This window comes from Zosterops lateralis, assembly GCF_965231275.1.
Source record: "Zosterops lateralis genome assembly, chromosome: 4".
NCBI lineage: Eukaryota > Metazoa > Chordata > Aves > Passeriformes > Zosteropidae > Zosterops > Zosterops lateralis.
This window is the reverse complement of record NC_139765.1, coordinates 23,685,125-23,698,939: the sequence shown is the minus strand read 5'-3', so window position 1 is coordinate 23,698,939 and position 13,815 is coordinate 23,685,125. Positions and strand designations below refer to the sequence as shown.

The 13,815-nt window shown below is 47.7% G+C and overlaps 2 protein-coding genes across 3 annotated transcripts; one reads left to right on the top strand and one right to left on the bottom strand.

The window, feature by feature from the left end:
- Nucleotides 1-329: 329 nt before the first annotated feature.
- RPS19BP1 (ribosomal protein S19 binding protein 1) lies at nt 330-2,669 on the top strand (the record flags this gene model as incomplete). 2 transcript variants are annotated; one of them, XM_083860209.1, is made up of 4 exons in its annotated part: nt 339-387; nt 475-615; nt 838-935; nt 2,012-2,669. In XM_083860209.1, 4 exons carry the CDS (start codon nt 339-341, stop codon nt 2,144-2,146), a joined length of 423 nt encoding a protein of 140 aa, XP_083716335.1. In that variant the 3' UTR covers nt 2,147-2,669. The 2 variants fall into 2 exon arrangements, with proteins under 2 accessions (XP_083716334.1, XP_083716335.1); XM_083860208.1 differs by having other exon boundaries at nt 330-615.
- Nucleotides 2,670-10,546: 7,877 nt separating this feature from the next.
- Nucleotides 10,547-13,601, bottom strand: ATF4 (activating transcription factor 4). The gene is made up of 3 exons (XM_083859397.1): nt 13,112-13,601; nt 12,005-12,316; nt 10,547-11,484 (listed from the first exon to the last, which is right to left on the bottom strand). The coding sequence occupies exons 2-3, from the start codon at nt 12,219-12,221 to the stop codon at nt 10,637-10,639; spliced, it is 1,065 nt and encodes a 354-aa protein (XP_083715523.1). The 5' UTR covers nt 12,222-12,316; nt 13,112-13,601; the 3' UTR covers nt 10,547-10,636.
- Between the last annotated feature and the right edge of the window lie 214 nt (nt 13,602-13,815).

Below are 13,815 nucleotides of genomic sequence, written 5' to 3'. Positions count from 1 at the left end.
TGAGATAATCTTGATATTCACATCATCTAGCCCCTGTCTCTGCCAAATCAGGGTCACCTGGAGCAGATGACACAGGAACACGTCCACATGATTTTGAATATCTCCAGAGACGGAGACTCCAGGACCTGCCTGGGCAGCCTGTTCCAGCGCTTTGGCACCTTAAACGCGGCGAAGTTCTGCCTCGTTTTGAGGTGACAATTCCTCTGTTTTAGCTCACGGCCCCTGCCGTGTGTCGGCGGCCGGCGACCGCGGCAGAGGCACGGTGTCCTGACGGGTGCCCGCCGGGCCGCGGGGGGCGCTGTGGGGCCGGGCCGGGCGGGCGGGAGCGCCACGCCGCCATGTCGGCAGCGCTGCTGCGCCGCGGCCTGGAGCTGCTGGAGCCGCCGAGTGAGCCCGCGGGACCGGGGTGTCCGGGCGGGCACAATGGGGCTTCCCGGCACGGCTGCACTGACTCCGTCCCTCTTCCCTTTGCAGGCCGGGCGAAGGTGCCGCCGGGACTCCAGCGAGGCCGGGCCGGCCCCAGGGCGGCGGGCGCGGCGAGGCGGAGAAAGAGGGCACCGGAGCCTGGCAGGAACAAGGCCACGGTCAAGGGCAGAGTCGTGAAGTCCGCAATAGGTGAGTCCCGACCCCTCCACAGCCCTCGCACCGGGGATCCCTGTGGCGGCCCGCAGCCACGCTGCTGGTCGCTGTATCCATCCCGTCATTTGCGCGCGCACCCCTATCCCTGAGCTGTAGCGCTGTCCTTCTCCCGGGGTTTTGCTGATCCTCCTATGACTCTCCTTGTGAGCTGCCTGGATGAGCACCTGATGCGTTTTGTTCCTTTCTGCTTTGCCCCAGAGGAGTACCATAAGAAAAAGCCTGTGAATCACTTGAGAGAAAACCTGCAGTACATGTTAAAGGGACGACTTGTTGCAGACAAAGCCATCACAGAAAAAGTAAGACTGTAATTTCTGTTTGGGGATGTCTGTTTCCACTGAGGAACACAGGTGAATGGGAATCATCCCTGATCTTCCAGATTTGTACCTTGCACAAGAGAGTCAAGTTAAGTTTCTGCCTACAGATGGCCTTGAGGAATTTCTCTGTGCCCTGGCAAAATTACTTACTAAGCTTTAAACTGTTGTTGATATGTTGCTCCCTATGATGCTCTCTGATACTAGTCAAAATCATAGAATCATAGAATGGTTTGGGTGGGAAGGGACCTTAAAAGATCATTCAGTTCCAACTATCCTGCCATAGGCAGGAATGCCATTCACTACATCGGGTTCCTCAAAATATCCTGACAACTGTTGGCTTTTCTTAATTACCAAAGATATTTCATAGTTTCAGCTGGCAGAGATGCCCTGGTTCAGACCTTTTTACTGTCGATCAAACTGGCCTTCTCTGTAGCTGGAGGCTGATGAACAAGGAACCAGATGTGCTGCTGGCTCATGTAATAGGAATTACTCAGCCTCTTAAATGGTGTTTCTCATAACTTGAGAATTTCTTGAATAGTCTTCCCCAAAAGGTAGTCTTATGCCAGGATTTGAAGAAAAGACTAGCTGGCACTGCTAGAATCTTGGGATGTTTTTATGAGATACAGGCTGTTAACTTACATAAACAAACTGGTGTAGGCCAGTGTTTCTCAGGCTGGAGATTGTGACAGGAGGTGACAGTGTATTAGAAAATGCAGAGGAGATTCCACTAGCGTGTTGGTTTTTGGGTTTGTGTCATGGAGAGAGGGGATAAAAAAGAAAGTCATAGTTTCAGAAAGTTCTGCAATGAAATCAATGTTCTTATCTCTGTGACAAACATTTGACTCCAAATAACAAGTTGGTGTCTGCTGCTGTCCCAGTGACCTGCTTTGGTTAACATCAGTGGTTTGCCTCTCACTTTTCTTTGGAAACACTCTGGAAGATAGCAGGGTTCTTGTAGAACAGCAGGGATGCTGCAGGTGAGCTTGAAAATCACTGTTTTGTTGCTTGGTCTGGATAATAATGACTGTTGTTTTTTTCCATTTCTGTATTGTCTGAAGGTTCTTGCTCAGAACAGAGGCAGGAAGTCTAAAGATCAGCCTCCAGAGAAGACAGAAAAGAAGAAGCCCACAGGCACTGTGTTTACTGAGGAAGATTTCCGTAAATTTGAGAGGGAATATTTTGGGATCCCATAAACTTTGTGACAGGAATTTTTGCAGCTCCAGTCTGGCTCACAGGCCTGGGCATTTCCTTGGCATGTTTGAGATGGCACATGGGGAATGTGCCTCTGCCAGCAAGTGCCTCTGTGTTGGACTTGCTGAGCAGCTCTGCATCTGGGCAGATCTTGTTACTGGCCAGCTAAAGCCACAGAGGTGCTCTTGGCTCTGAGGTGTGTTTTCCTTATAATTATCTTCCTGCAGCCAGCATGTCTTGCATTCTTGATGTAGAAGGGTGGACCAAGCCAAATAAAAATCTTTTTCCCCTTCCTCAGAATATAAGGCTCCTGCTACCAGTGTTATTTGGCAGGGAGCATCAAAAGTACTGTATCTGAATGGAGAAATGTTTTGGACCAGCATTAAGAAGGGAAGGATGCTTTGAAAGACTGTTAAACTTGAGTAACCCTGCAGTTTGGGTTCTTATTACAGCCCCTGTCAGGTCTGTCAGTCATTGCAAAATCTTTTTATTTGTCATTTTATTAAATAATTATTGCAGATCCTATCTCTATGCCTTTGTAGTAGTGATTACTATGACAGGTGATGAAGACGAACTGTGTCACTGCCATGATCCAAGCATTCCTCTCTTTAGGATGACTCAGTTGTGTGTAGGGCCTCTCCAATTCATGTTAATGCATATATTAAATCATCTCTCTTACATGCTTAGGACTTCAAAGAGTGCAGGTTGGAATGGAGGTGACTCCTCTGTTTTGGCTACTCACAATCTTTGTTCTTTCCAAGGAAGAGCTCTCACATGGAGAAAATTGTCCTTTGAATGTTTATAGCAGAATGTCCCACCAATATTTAGCCATGCCAGCAGGGCACCACTGCTGAGTGTTGCCAGGTCCTGTAGCCAGGAGGGCTTGTGACACAAATGTTAGTCTTGGCATCAAATTAAAATCGGAACCTGAGCTTGTGGTGCTGGGTTGAAGGGAAGTTGTTTTCTCTTAGACAGACTACCGCTAAGTTCCCAGCTGCAACAAACAGAAGGCCCAGCAGGTGGGAGTGTTGTTCCAGAAACTTCCTCACTAAACCACTCTAAATGTTCTTTAGTGGAGGTCTGCCACTGCTTTTTCCTGCCCCTTACTTAAGAAAATAGAAAATGTGTTCCCTTGGAAAAAAAAAAAAAAAAAAAAAAAAAGGTAAGGAGAAGGACTAATGCCAAACTTTGGTTAAGCTCAGGAGTTGATTATAAGGGGCCTGTCTGACCTGAGCAGCAGCTGCTTGATGCCAGCACAGGCAGGAATTCACTTACCCTTTCCCTGCCCTCTGATAATAGCTCCTGGTGCTGTCCTCTTAAATCTGTGCCTCCTCTGTTGAGTTCTTTTCCTCTTGTCTGCATAGGAGGAAAGGTCACTTGGATATATGAGATCCAGAGAGGGGAAATAAATAGTGAACATACTGAAGTGTGCATAGTGGAAATTGGGTAATAGCACGTGAGAGGGGATTTCTTGTAATAGGATCAGGTTCAACTATCTGCAGCCAAAAGTGGTAAATATAGAACAGTTCAAAGAACAGTTCCCTTTTTTTTGTTTGTTCTTGCTTTCAAAAAGTAAAAAATTGTTTAAAAAGCGTATTAAAAGAATGCAAGCACTATTGTTTGAAAAAATAGGTGAGCAAAATGTGTATTTAGTACATGTCTCCCTAAAACTTATGAACTGTGTGCCTCTGCTGCAGTGCATGTGAGCTGACCTAAGACAAGCTGTGTGGAGCTGTCATGAGAATAATTAACTGTGTGAAAAAGCTGGCTCTGCCACAACTGGACTGAAAGAGGTAGATTTCTGGGGTGTTACTTTATTTTAAGCCTTCATCTTCAGTATCTGGCATTTCCCATGACCCTGCAGAAGTCCTTCATGTCCTCTCCTGCTCCTCCTCGACCCATTCCTCCTACGCACCCTTATTTCTGTGGTTGTTCAGTTCCTGGGCCCTTCTCCCACAGGCTAAGGGAAGCAAAAGCATCCTTCCTTGTTCCAGAAAGGGCAGGAGGGTAATGTGGTTCACTCTCTTTGTACAAAACCCAGCCTATTTGTTTGCAAATGTAAGCAACAGGAAAGCTCTTCTTTCAAAGTTAATGAGGAACTTTAAAGTGAGGCCCAGAGCAGTTCTCCACATGGATAATAACACCCAGATTAGTGGAGTTTCAAAATTGGGTGGCAGCTCTCATTACTGTCTGGAAAGACTATTTAGGCAAACACAAGTTATCAACATACTTCTTGAGGCATTATGTTGTCAAGGAGGAGAAAGCTACCTGACAAACTGAATTTTGCCATTTGAAACCAAACTTGATTGTATAATCAACAGTAACCTTAAATAAATTAAACTCTATTTTGTGGGAGGGATGAAGAAGAAGCAGAAGTGAATGGTGGCTCTAGATATGCCATCTGCAAGGGCAAAGATCTAACATGTAGCCTTGACTTTCCCCCTCTGTCAGGGTATGAGCTCCTAGGAAAGAAGAGCAATGCCACCTGAATACTGGGCAGATAAGGACAGATGGTGCCCTGTGAGGGCAATGTCTTCAAGGAGAGGGAAGAACAGGTACCAGCCATTGCATGTGTCTGGTGTTAAGCTAAAGCCAAGCACCTTCTCATACTCCCTTCTCATACTCCCAGCTGTCTTTCTAGCCATGCCCAGAGGATGCCAGCTGGGACCCCAGCAGGTGGCTACCTTAGAGCAAGCTGCCCCATCCCTGTAAGTGTCTGAGGACAGGCAGGATGGGGCTTTGAGCAACCTGCTCTAGAGGAAGGTGTCTCTGGCAGGAGGGTTGGAATGAGATGATCTCTAAGGTCTCTTCCAACCCAAAACATTCTATGATTCTGTGGTCTCTGTTCTTTGCAGCCAGACTTCTCTGCCCAATGGAAGAGACAAGAAGGGGTTAGGGAAGCAGCAGCTGCTGTAGCTGCTTTTCCTAGTTGGCCTCCAACCTGTTTCCCATGCTAGAAGTTGACAGGCTGCAGGCCACAACAACCTTTAGACCTGCTGGACAGCATTTCTTTCCTGCGCATCTGCAAGTGGCAGCACAGGGATGTGTCCCAATGCTGCTGGGCCAACACCGCGTGCTCGCTGAGCTCATCAGGCTGCTGGCTCTCTTCCCAGCTCTGCGACACCAGCTGAGCATCCTGCAGCAGAAAATAGAGGCAGCTGAGCTAAGGAATGGTGAGGGTGCCATCTTACAGGGCATCTCCACCCACATGCAGCAGGGAGTCAGAATGGGCGGCAGTAGCAGCAGCTTTAATATGAATGCAAATAAAACCTCTGGAGTGTTATTAGAATGGTAAAACTTTTCCAGGGAAACTGTTTAGAATAGTTCCCAGATGCTCAGCCTTGAGCTAGCTTAGTGTGAATGAGATTCATCAAGCTTCTTAGTGGCCTATTGCTCCCTTCTTGTTATGTGAATGGAAAGCAAAAAAAGGAAATTTGTTCCAATGGGTACAAACTAATGTAAGCCTATACAGCCTCTGCTGTATCAGCAAGTCTCCACTTTCTTACCCCAGAAAGCAACAACAGCTACTACCGGCACTATGTGTGTGTCAGAGAGGGGAGGACTGCAAAAGTAAACCAAGAAAACATGTTTGTTCAGGACACCACCTTCTTGCCTGTGAAATGACTTAGCAGTAATAAGCCTGGCTGCAATGAACTTGCTCATGCAAATTATATTGAAAACACTGAAAAAGCTGTAGGGGAAAATCAAGGTCTAGGGGAGGGTCCTAAAAACCTTAGCCAATCTTACCCTCTGGGGTTTTTTTCCATGATTGCCTTACATTTCAGTCTTGCTGATGATCAACATAGCATCAGCATCTACAGAACTTACAGGCTCCTGAACGCCTCAGGAAGGGGACTGGTTATTGTAAAAAGGGTGCACAGCAGCAGGGCCCTGAATAACTCAGAGAAGTTACAGCAAAAGGAAGTTTCTCATTTTGAGACACAAAGACCTATCAATTCAAGTTGAAATGAGGAGTGTGAAAGAAGGCAGACTGCCTACTGTCTGCTTACAGCTCAAAATGTGGTAGATTGGAAAGGGATTAAAGGTTTGCATGTATACCTGTAGTTATGTTAAAGAGGATTAACAGAGACAACCACTAACTGGTGGGGGCAGGGGACACAAAAAGCATGAAGTTTGCAGCTGTCTAAGGGTTACACACAACTTTTTCTGAAGGAGTAAGATGTTGGCAGGGCTAAGCAGTAACATAGCCAAGCTGGTCTGTCCTGAGCTGCACCTTTGCATACCAGCAAGATGTTTTATCTCTTTTAATGGGAGGCAAAGACCAGGGCTCTTTCTCCACCTGCCCGCACACTGCAATGGAGATGCAGAGGAGTTTCAGGACTAGGAGATTCTCTGCCCTATATAAATTAAACTGATGCATCTGCTGTGCCTGGAACTTGCTCCTGGCATTCCTTAAAAGGGTGTGTGTGTGCAAAAGAGGAAGAGAACACCTGAAGGAGAAATAAGAGGGTGCTGGCCATCACCTGTAGAGCATGCACCTCTGTAACAGGGAAACTGGAGCTCCTGGGTGCGGCCAACTTCCTTCATTTGGTGACTTCATTCACTTATGACATTGCATGCGTGCACTGAAAATAATGCAAAGGCAGCATACCTGGGATATCCAAGCAGCCAAAATAGTATTGCCTAGGTCAGGAGACTGAATTCTTCTGTTAATTCACAGGGCCTGAAGCATTTCAACTGGAAAGTCAGCAAAGGTGAGCACTTCTGGCCCAGCAAGGGATGCTCATGGTAAGACCCTAAGATGGTCTTGCACTGGAAATGAAGGGTAACAAGAGTGGCAAGGCGGTGAATACAGCAGGACAGGTAGGATATCCCTAGCAGCTACTTGGACCATACTGAGAAAAAATTAATACAGACAAGATGGAAATTATGCCTAAAGGAAGGACAATAGAGATCCTGTTTGTTTTTTATGGGTTTGTTTTGGGGATTTTTTTAAGGCCTAAGCCTATGGGAAGATAAAACTGGTATTCTTCTGGCCAAAAATGTATAGATTTCCCACCCCCCAAAAAAGGTTATGAACGTGTGAAACTTTGCATCAAAATAAGCCACATTTTCTTTCTATGTAGTCCAGCTTGAGAGCACTGGAGCATTCATCTCCCAAAGGACAGCCTGTCCTTGCAGCTATTTCTGGGCTTTCTGCCAGGGCAAAAGCTATTTGAAAGATTATCATCATTCTTTCTTCATTCCCCAACACTGCAGCTGTGTATTTTTGTAAGCATACTGCAAAGGTGCATCTGATTCTCCACACAGGCATGTGAAGAAGTTGTCAGCAGTGATGGTTTCCCCTTTTCCTTTTGAAAGAGAAGGGCATGCACCTGGGTCTCTCTAAAGGCAGGGTGAAGAGGAAGGTAGTTATAAATATTGTGATAACAGCAGAAAAAAGCTTGTGAGAAGGGGCTTTGCGAGCAGTGAACTGTAAGAGGTTGTTTGGTTATGAGGAGGAATATTGGACTCCTGTTTACCATGAAGCACAAAATTGGCTGAGGGATCAGAGCCTGAGGGTCATGCATGCTGTGCATGTGAAGTCTACTTCACTGGCCTTAATTCAGAGGAAAAATAACTGAGACAGAAATCCCATCAGCTGTGCCAACTTCAGATTCAATCAGCTTTTATATAACGCAGATTGGCGAAATTCTGCTGTTTCCAAGAATGTAGAAGAACTAAGCTCCTCCAGGGGTAGGTAAAGCCTGCATTTCATGCACTACAATCTAATTCTGGACATGGTATCATGCTCTATGCAAGCTGCAAGGAATCAATTGAAGCAAATTTGTTCTGTGAGGCTGTGAGAAAAGGGAGAGAGCTCATGCGGTTTGCAAAATATAAAATCAGTTATTAAGCAGGAGGCTGTCAGACTTTTTTACCCTTGTGGACTGGAATTTGTGACAGGTGTTCCTTGACTCCTGCTGCAAGCTGGACAAGCTACTGGGCTGCAGAGCCAAGCGTCATGATGCAGTCTGGAGGAAAAGTCTAGATAAAAATGCAGAGAAGAGTCAGCCCTGATCTCCAGCCCTTCTGAAATCTTAACTAAGTTGCTAAGTTTGGAAACACAGCGTCATTTCAGCAGGCATTGCATGAGATTGCCATATGGGCTGCCTCTGCAAAGCCACAAGCTCAGAACCTTGGCAAGCACTGACACTGCTGGCTGCTCTTTAAGGGCAGGTTTCTGACTCTCCTGAAAGGAGCTCTATAAAGCACATACATGGCTGCAGAGAGCAAAGCAGCATGGATGCGTCATGCATTCCTTCTAACCTGTTCCAGTTCTGATCTTCCTCCCCTGGAGTGTAATTTGGTAAATTGGACCTGCATACCCTCTGCAGGGCTGTAGATGCCAGAATCATGTACTTACTGGCCAGCTCAGACACTGCCTTGTCCACCTGCAGAGCATGAGCACCAAGAAAAATTGGTTTTAGTCACGAGTGGCTCACCAACAGCCCTGCCATGGGGTGGGGAGGGGATAAATGTGTTGACAATTTTTCCAGGCTTCAGAAGAACTGAGTAAGGGCAGCAGAACACAGGAGGTGCTCCCTCAGCTCTGGCTGCTGCCAGGTGTAAGCAGAAGTTGCTCTAAGAGGAGATGGTTGCACTGTGGTGGGTAAGGGGGATCAGTATGAGGAGGAGGGTTTTGCCCCACACAGGGAAGCCACCAGCTCATAGACTGTTTTCTGTGGCTCAACTGAGACCAAGTGCAATGCCTGTCATTTCAGCTGCAAATTTGACCCATCCCCAACATGGCTGATGCAGCTGATTCTAAGGAAACCTATTACATTGCTCTATCGCCTAAACCACAACCAAGCCCCTTGTCCCCGCTTGCAGTCTCCAGTTTGCAGTGTATCCCATTCATACAGTAAACAGTCACCCGTGTCCTTACCCAGGAGGTCTGAGACTACTCAAATTGTCTTATGATACCAAGGGGAGGGGCTTAGTTATCCACCCCGCCCCCCTCCGTGTGGTATGAGCCCTGACAGGGAGCCTTCTTCCTGTAACTTAAATAGCACTCAGCCACCCAGTCACCGCTGTAAGCACAGAGAGGTGCCACTGTGGGCCTGGCCCACTCAGCCCTCCATGGCAGCAATCAGCTCCCGCTGCCAGCAGCCACCTGCACTATCCATCAGCTGAAGTAGCTTTCACACACCAGGTCCCCCAGCACACAGCTGTTATCCCACGTCAGGTAATGCCTTGAGCAAGGAGCAGGGATGAAGGACTGCAGCCCCAACTTGAGGGCTAAGGAGCTCAAATGCCAGAGACAAGGATCCCCAGCAGGCTGCAACTGGAGAAACCATTCTCCAAGGTTCCTTTTAGGACCTTTTCCCTCCCTGTTCCAGCATGGACTGGAGCCCTGATGCCACTGCACTGAATGTGTGTGCCAGCCAGGCTGGGATGTCCAGGCACCTGAGCCCAACAGCTCAAGGAGCTACACTAGTGGCAAGTAAGAAGGAGCAACTCCTCGGAAAGTATGAGTATGTCCACATGCCAGTGGGATTAAGCACTGTTAAATGGGGCTATGGGGGCGGGGGGGAATTGAGCACACACAAAGTACTTTAAAATGGCAAATCCCAAATCCTTAAGCAACCCCAACACCCTCCCACACACAGAGGTGCTGCTGCTCCAGCACACCAGTACCTTCCCTGCACAGTTGAGGCAGGACTAGAGCTGAACTAGTTTTATAGACCAACTCAGCTATAGCCTTTGTAGAATAGTCAAATTTATGTTCACAGTTTAAAATTTGACTCATCAGTGACTGGCTTAGAAGCAAAGACTTTCACATTGGTTCAGGAATGTGAGCCATTAGTAAGAGCACTGCAGTAACCCCATCCATCTGGCCCAGTTCACACATTTGACAGGACCAGGCAACAACTCTTGCTCATGGTTTGGGCACTGGGAGACCCACAGACACATGAGGAACCCAAGTGCAGTTAACACTGGTGCTTGCTCTGGACTTGGCTACTAGCAAGCTTTTTCTTAAACCACTGTTCAGAACTTTTTGTTATTTTGTCCTGGGACCCTTTGCCTCCATTCAGAGAAAACATCTAAGTCTGAAAATAAACACCTCCCACCACATGGTATTACTGACTTGTGTCTTCCATCAATTCTCTAATTTTAATTGCTTCCATGAGCTTACAAATTCACTGAAAACCCTGAGACACCTCAGTGTGATCCACTCTCACTGTAAAATACATGTAAATTATAGAGGGGGACAGTCAACTGAGACTTTACACACACTCCAGTTCAAAGCACTCTGGACTTACACTGCATCCACCACCCAGAACAAGCACAAGTGACACACTGCACTCTACACACACAATAGCTTGTTGTGCTTGTACTTACACCCAAGTGTGGTTTGTCAGGCTGGTTGTACAGGTACCACTCATCACACACCATCATTGTACATTTACTACAAAATTATTTATTAGACAGCAATACACAGCTCTAGCAGGAAGCTTATATACATGCACACAACACTGCTGACTATGCTATTCAGGGACTCTAGTTCTTTTGCCCTTGGCCTTGCGGACCTCTTCTATCAGATCTTTTAAGTACTGAATTTCCTTACTAAGGGAATCTGCTTTCTCTTTCAGGGCCTGGTTCTTCTGCTCCAACTCTCTGCACTCCCCAGACAGTGCCTCCTGTTCTGCCCTCTTCTTCTGCCGGTAACGTGTGGCAGCAGTCTTATTCTGCTCCATCTTTTTCAGCTTCTTATCTATTTTCTTTTCTCCTTTCACCTTTGCTGACACTACCTTCTCTGCAGGATGATTGTATGGTTTGGATCGCAGAGAGCCACATGGGGCATCTGCAGGGAACTGGCTGCCATTGGGGGATCCAAGGGAATTGGTGGGGCTGTGCTGGGGGGTTCCCAGGTAGGAATCTGGGCTCATGCATATTCCACTATCATCAGAGTGGTTTTCCTCCTCCTTCTCAGACTTTGTGATCACCACCACAACAGTGGGGCCCTCCTGCTTTCTTTCTCCTTCCAGAACATCCACTTCACTACCTAGTTCTAAACTAAATGAGTGGTCTGGAGTGGAAATCAGAGACCCAGGGGAGAGGGGAAAAGACCAAAGGGATGCCAATGGGGCCATTGGATCTGCTCCAACTGGGGATTCAGGGAGATGGGTGATTACATTATTTATCAGTGGAAGTTCTTTGTTGTGAAATTCCTGGATGGTAGCATTAAATAGATCACACGAGTCTTCCAACGCGGCCATCAGCTCGTCTGGTGAGACGGTGGCTTCCAGATGTTCCATACCTAACAGGGCATCAAAATCAAATTCCTTCAGATCCATCTTCTCCACCATCCACTCCATGCCAGAGAAGGCATCCTCTGCAAAATACAAAATGTAAATCACCACTTCGGTAAACCATCACACAGTGCAAATCAAGCTTATTGAAAAACAATCTACGAAGTTTATCATCTTAGTATCTTTCCTCTCTCGTGTATTAGCACAAAGAGTAAACCATCAGAAAAAGAAAACTTTTTCATTGAGCTCCTAAAAACTGCAGGGTAAAATGTAGGCAGCTCTTGTGACATTCCAACCCTCTTATTTAAAGGCCAGAAGAATTCAGAGACATTTGCAACATACAACCATGCTTTCTTCTTCAACCTCTGCCAAGAAAGACTACCTTTGACAGCTGCTGTATTATTTCAAGGCAAACACAAGTGGCCCTTTACTATAGCCAGCAATTGTGTGTAGGGTAAGCAGCATAGCACGTACTCTTTACAAGCCCAGGTAAATGCATGTGAGATTGCCTTCAGATTTATGAAAACTTAGCAAATTATTTTAAACTGGAATGTTGTGGTATTATGTAATTGATGTCCTTTATGAAAATAAGTAATACCTTACCCTGGCTGCTATCTATGGTGTTGCCTAAACTGTCCACAGCAAGCCAATTGGAGGAGACTGCCTTAGCCTTGTCGCTGGAGAACCCATGCGAACTGAGGGGCTCGGCCACCTCCAGGTAGTCATCTATGAGTCCCAGACTTTCCTCAGCCACCGAACACGGCTGGCTGAAGGGGGATATTGAATCCCCCAACAGCATCTCGTTGTTCAAGAAGCTCATTTTCCTCAGCTTTTAATGCTTTGACGTCAAAGGATGTAGAGAAGTAGGTTTTTTCGTCGACTACAGCAATGCTGCTGTGCGGTGCCATGAAAAACCTGCGAACAGAACTTACACTCATTAGTATTTGGTCCATAGTAACCTTTTCTAGCAGTGGCGCCTCAAGAACTACGGCAGAACTTTACAGATTATCTCACATCTTAATTTCTGTGCCGCTGTGCGTCCCCCGCCTCCCTCAGGGGCCAGCCCCACCCACCCGCCGCCATTTCGCGGCCCCACCGCCATTTTGTGTCCTGCCACGTTTCCAGCGCGCCTCCAGCACCGCACGGGGCTGGGCGCCTTAAGGCCAGGGCGGACTTAACGCTGCACTCCTACACGATTTATTAGTAGTACTGGTGCCAGATAAGTAACAACCCCTGTTCATCTGTCTGCGATTATACCACGTTGTCCTTATCCTCGAACCCCTAAAATACCTCCTTTTTCCCTACGTACAAGAGCACTTTCCTTTGCGAAAGCAAAGAAACCCTCCCTGATGAAAATCCAGAAAAAAATTAAATAATCAAATCCCATATTTTTCGAGAGCTAAGTTTCTTGAAGGACAGGAAACAAAACGCTCCTAGTAAATTCTTTCGAAATGGCATTTCCTGCTATTTCTGATGCTCGCCGCAGCCGGGAATACTGAGCTATACTAAGATCTCCCCACCTCGCACCCACTTCGATGTAATTAGGTAATTTATGTATTATTTTGGTATACCTAGGTACCTCCCCCCGTGAGATACCAACTAACACCACACGCGTCATAAACCCACCCCGAAAGCCCACTTTAAGAGAGTAAAAGGGCGCCTACTAAAACACAAGAGAGGGAGCAGTTGTCCCCCACACATGATACTCACGCCATGGTTGCAGATGCCGGGGATGTGCTGAGGCCGCCGCCGCTGGTGCTGCGCCTGCTGCACTGGCCGATGCCGCCGCTGGCCCTGCCGCCTTAAAGAGCCATGGCGGCCAGGGGAAGGGGGCTGCTTGTCTCTGCGCCGCGTGGGAGGTGCCGCGCCACACTGATACGACCACGAACACAACTCCGGCTCTCAGGGACGGGAAACAATGAGGTGGCAGCACCGGCGTTCCGCTGTTATATAAGAGCCGTTTCACCAAAGGAGGCGCACTCCTCAGGTATCCTTCCGCCAAGCGTCACCTGCCTGTCACCAGGACCTAGCGGCCTGTAGCCTGTCTTTCTGGGCTTCTCTCCTGCCGTTCTGCTACGGGTTAAACACAGGAGCCGCCGACAAGACACCTCAGCTACGTGACGGGGCAGTCGTGGAGGGACTATATGGTGTATACATGCGCGCCTCATGCCCCCGCCTCGGGCGCGACTGTCCCACGTGACCGGAGGGACTAAGGACGTTCCCCCCGCGGAGCGCTTTCAGGGGAGAAATTTTACCCGCAACAAAGACGCCAAGCTCTCGTGGAAGACGTCACGCATCTCGCCACGTGGGAAGGGCGGCGCTCATTGGCTACCGAAGAGTCGTTCACGTGCCCCCTGAGCTGTTATTGGCCAGGGCCCGGAGGAGACCAAAGGGGAGGGGAAGGAGAAGGAAGG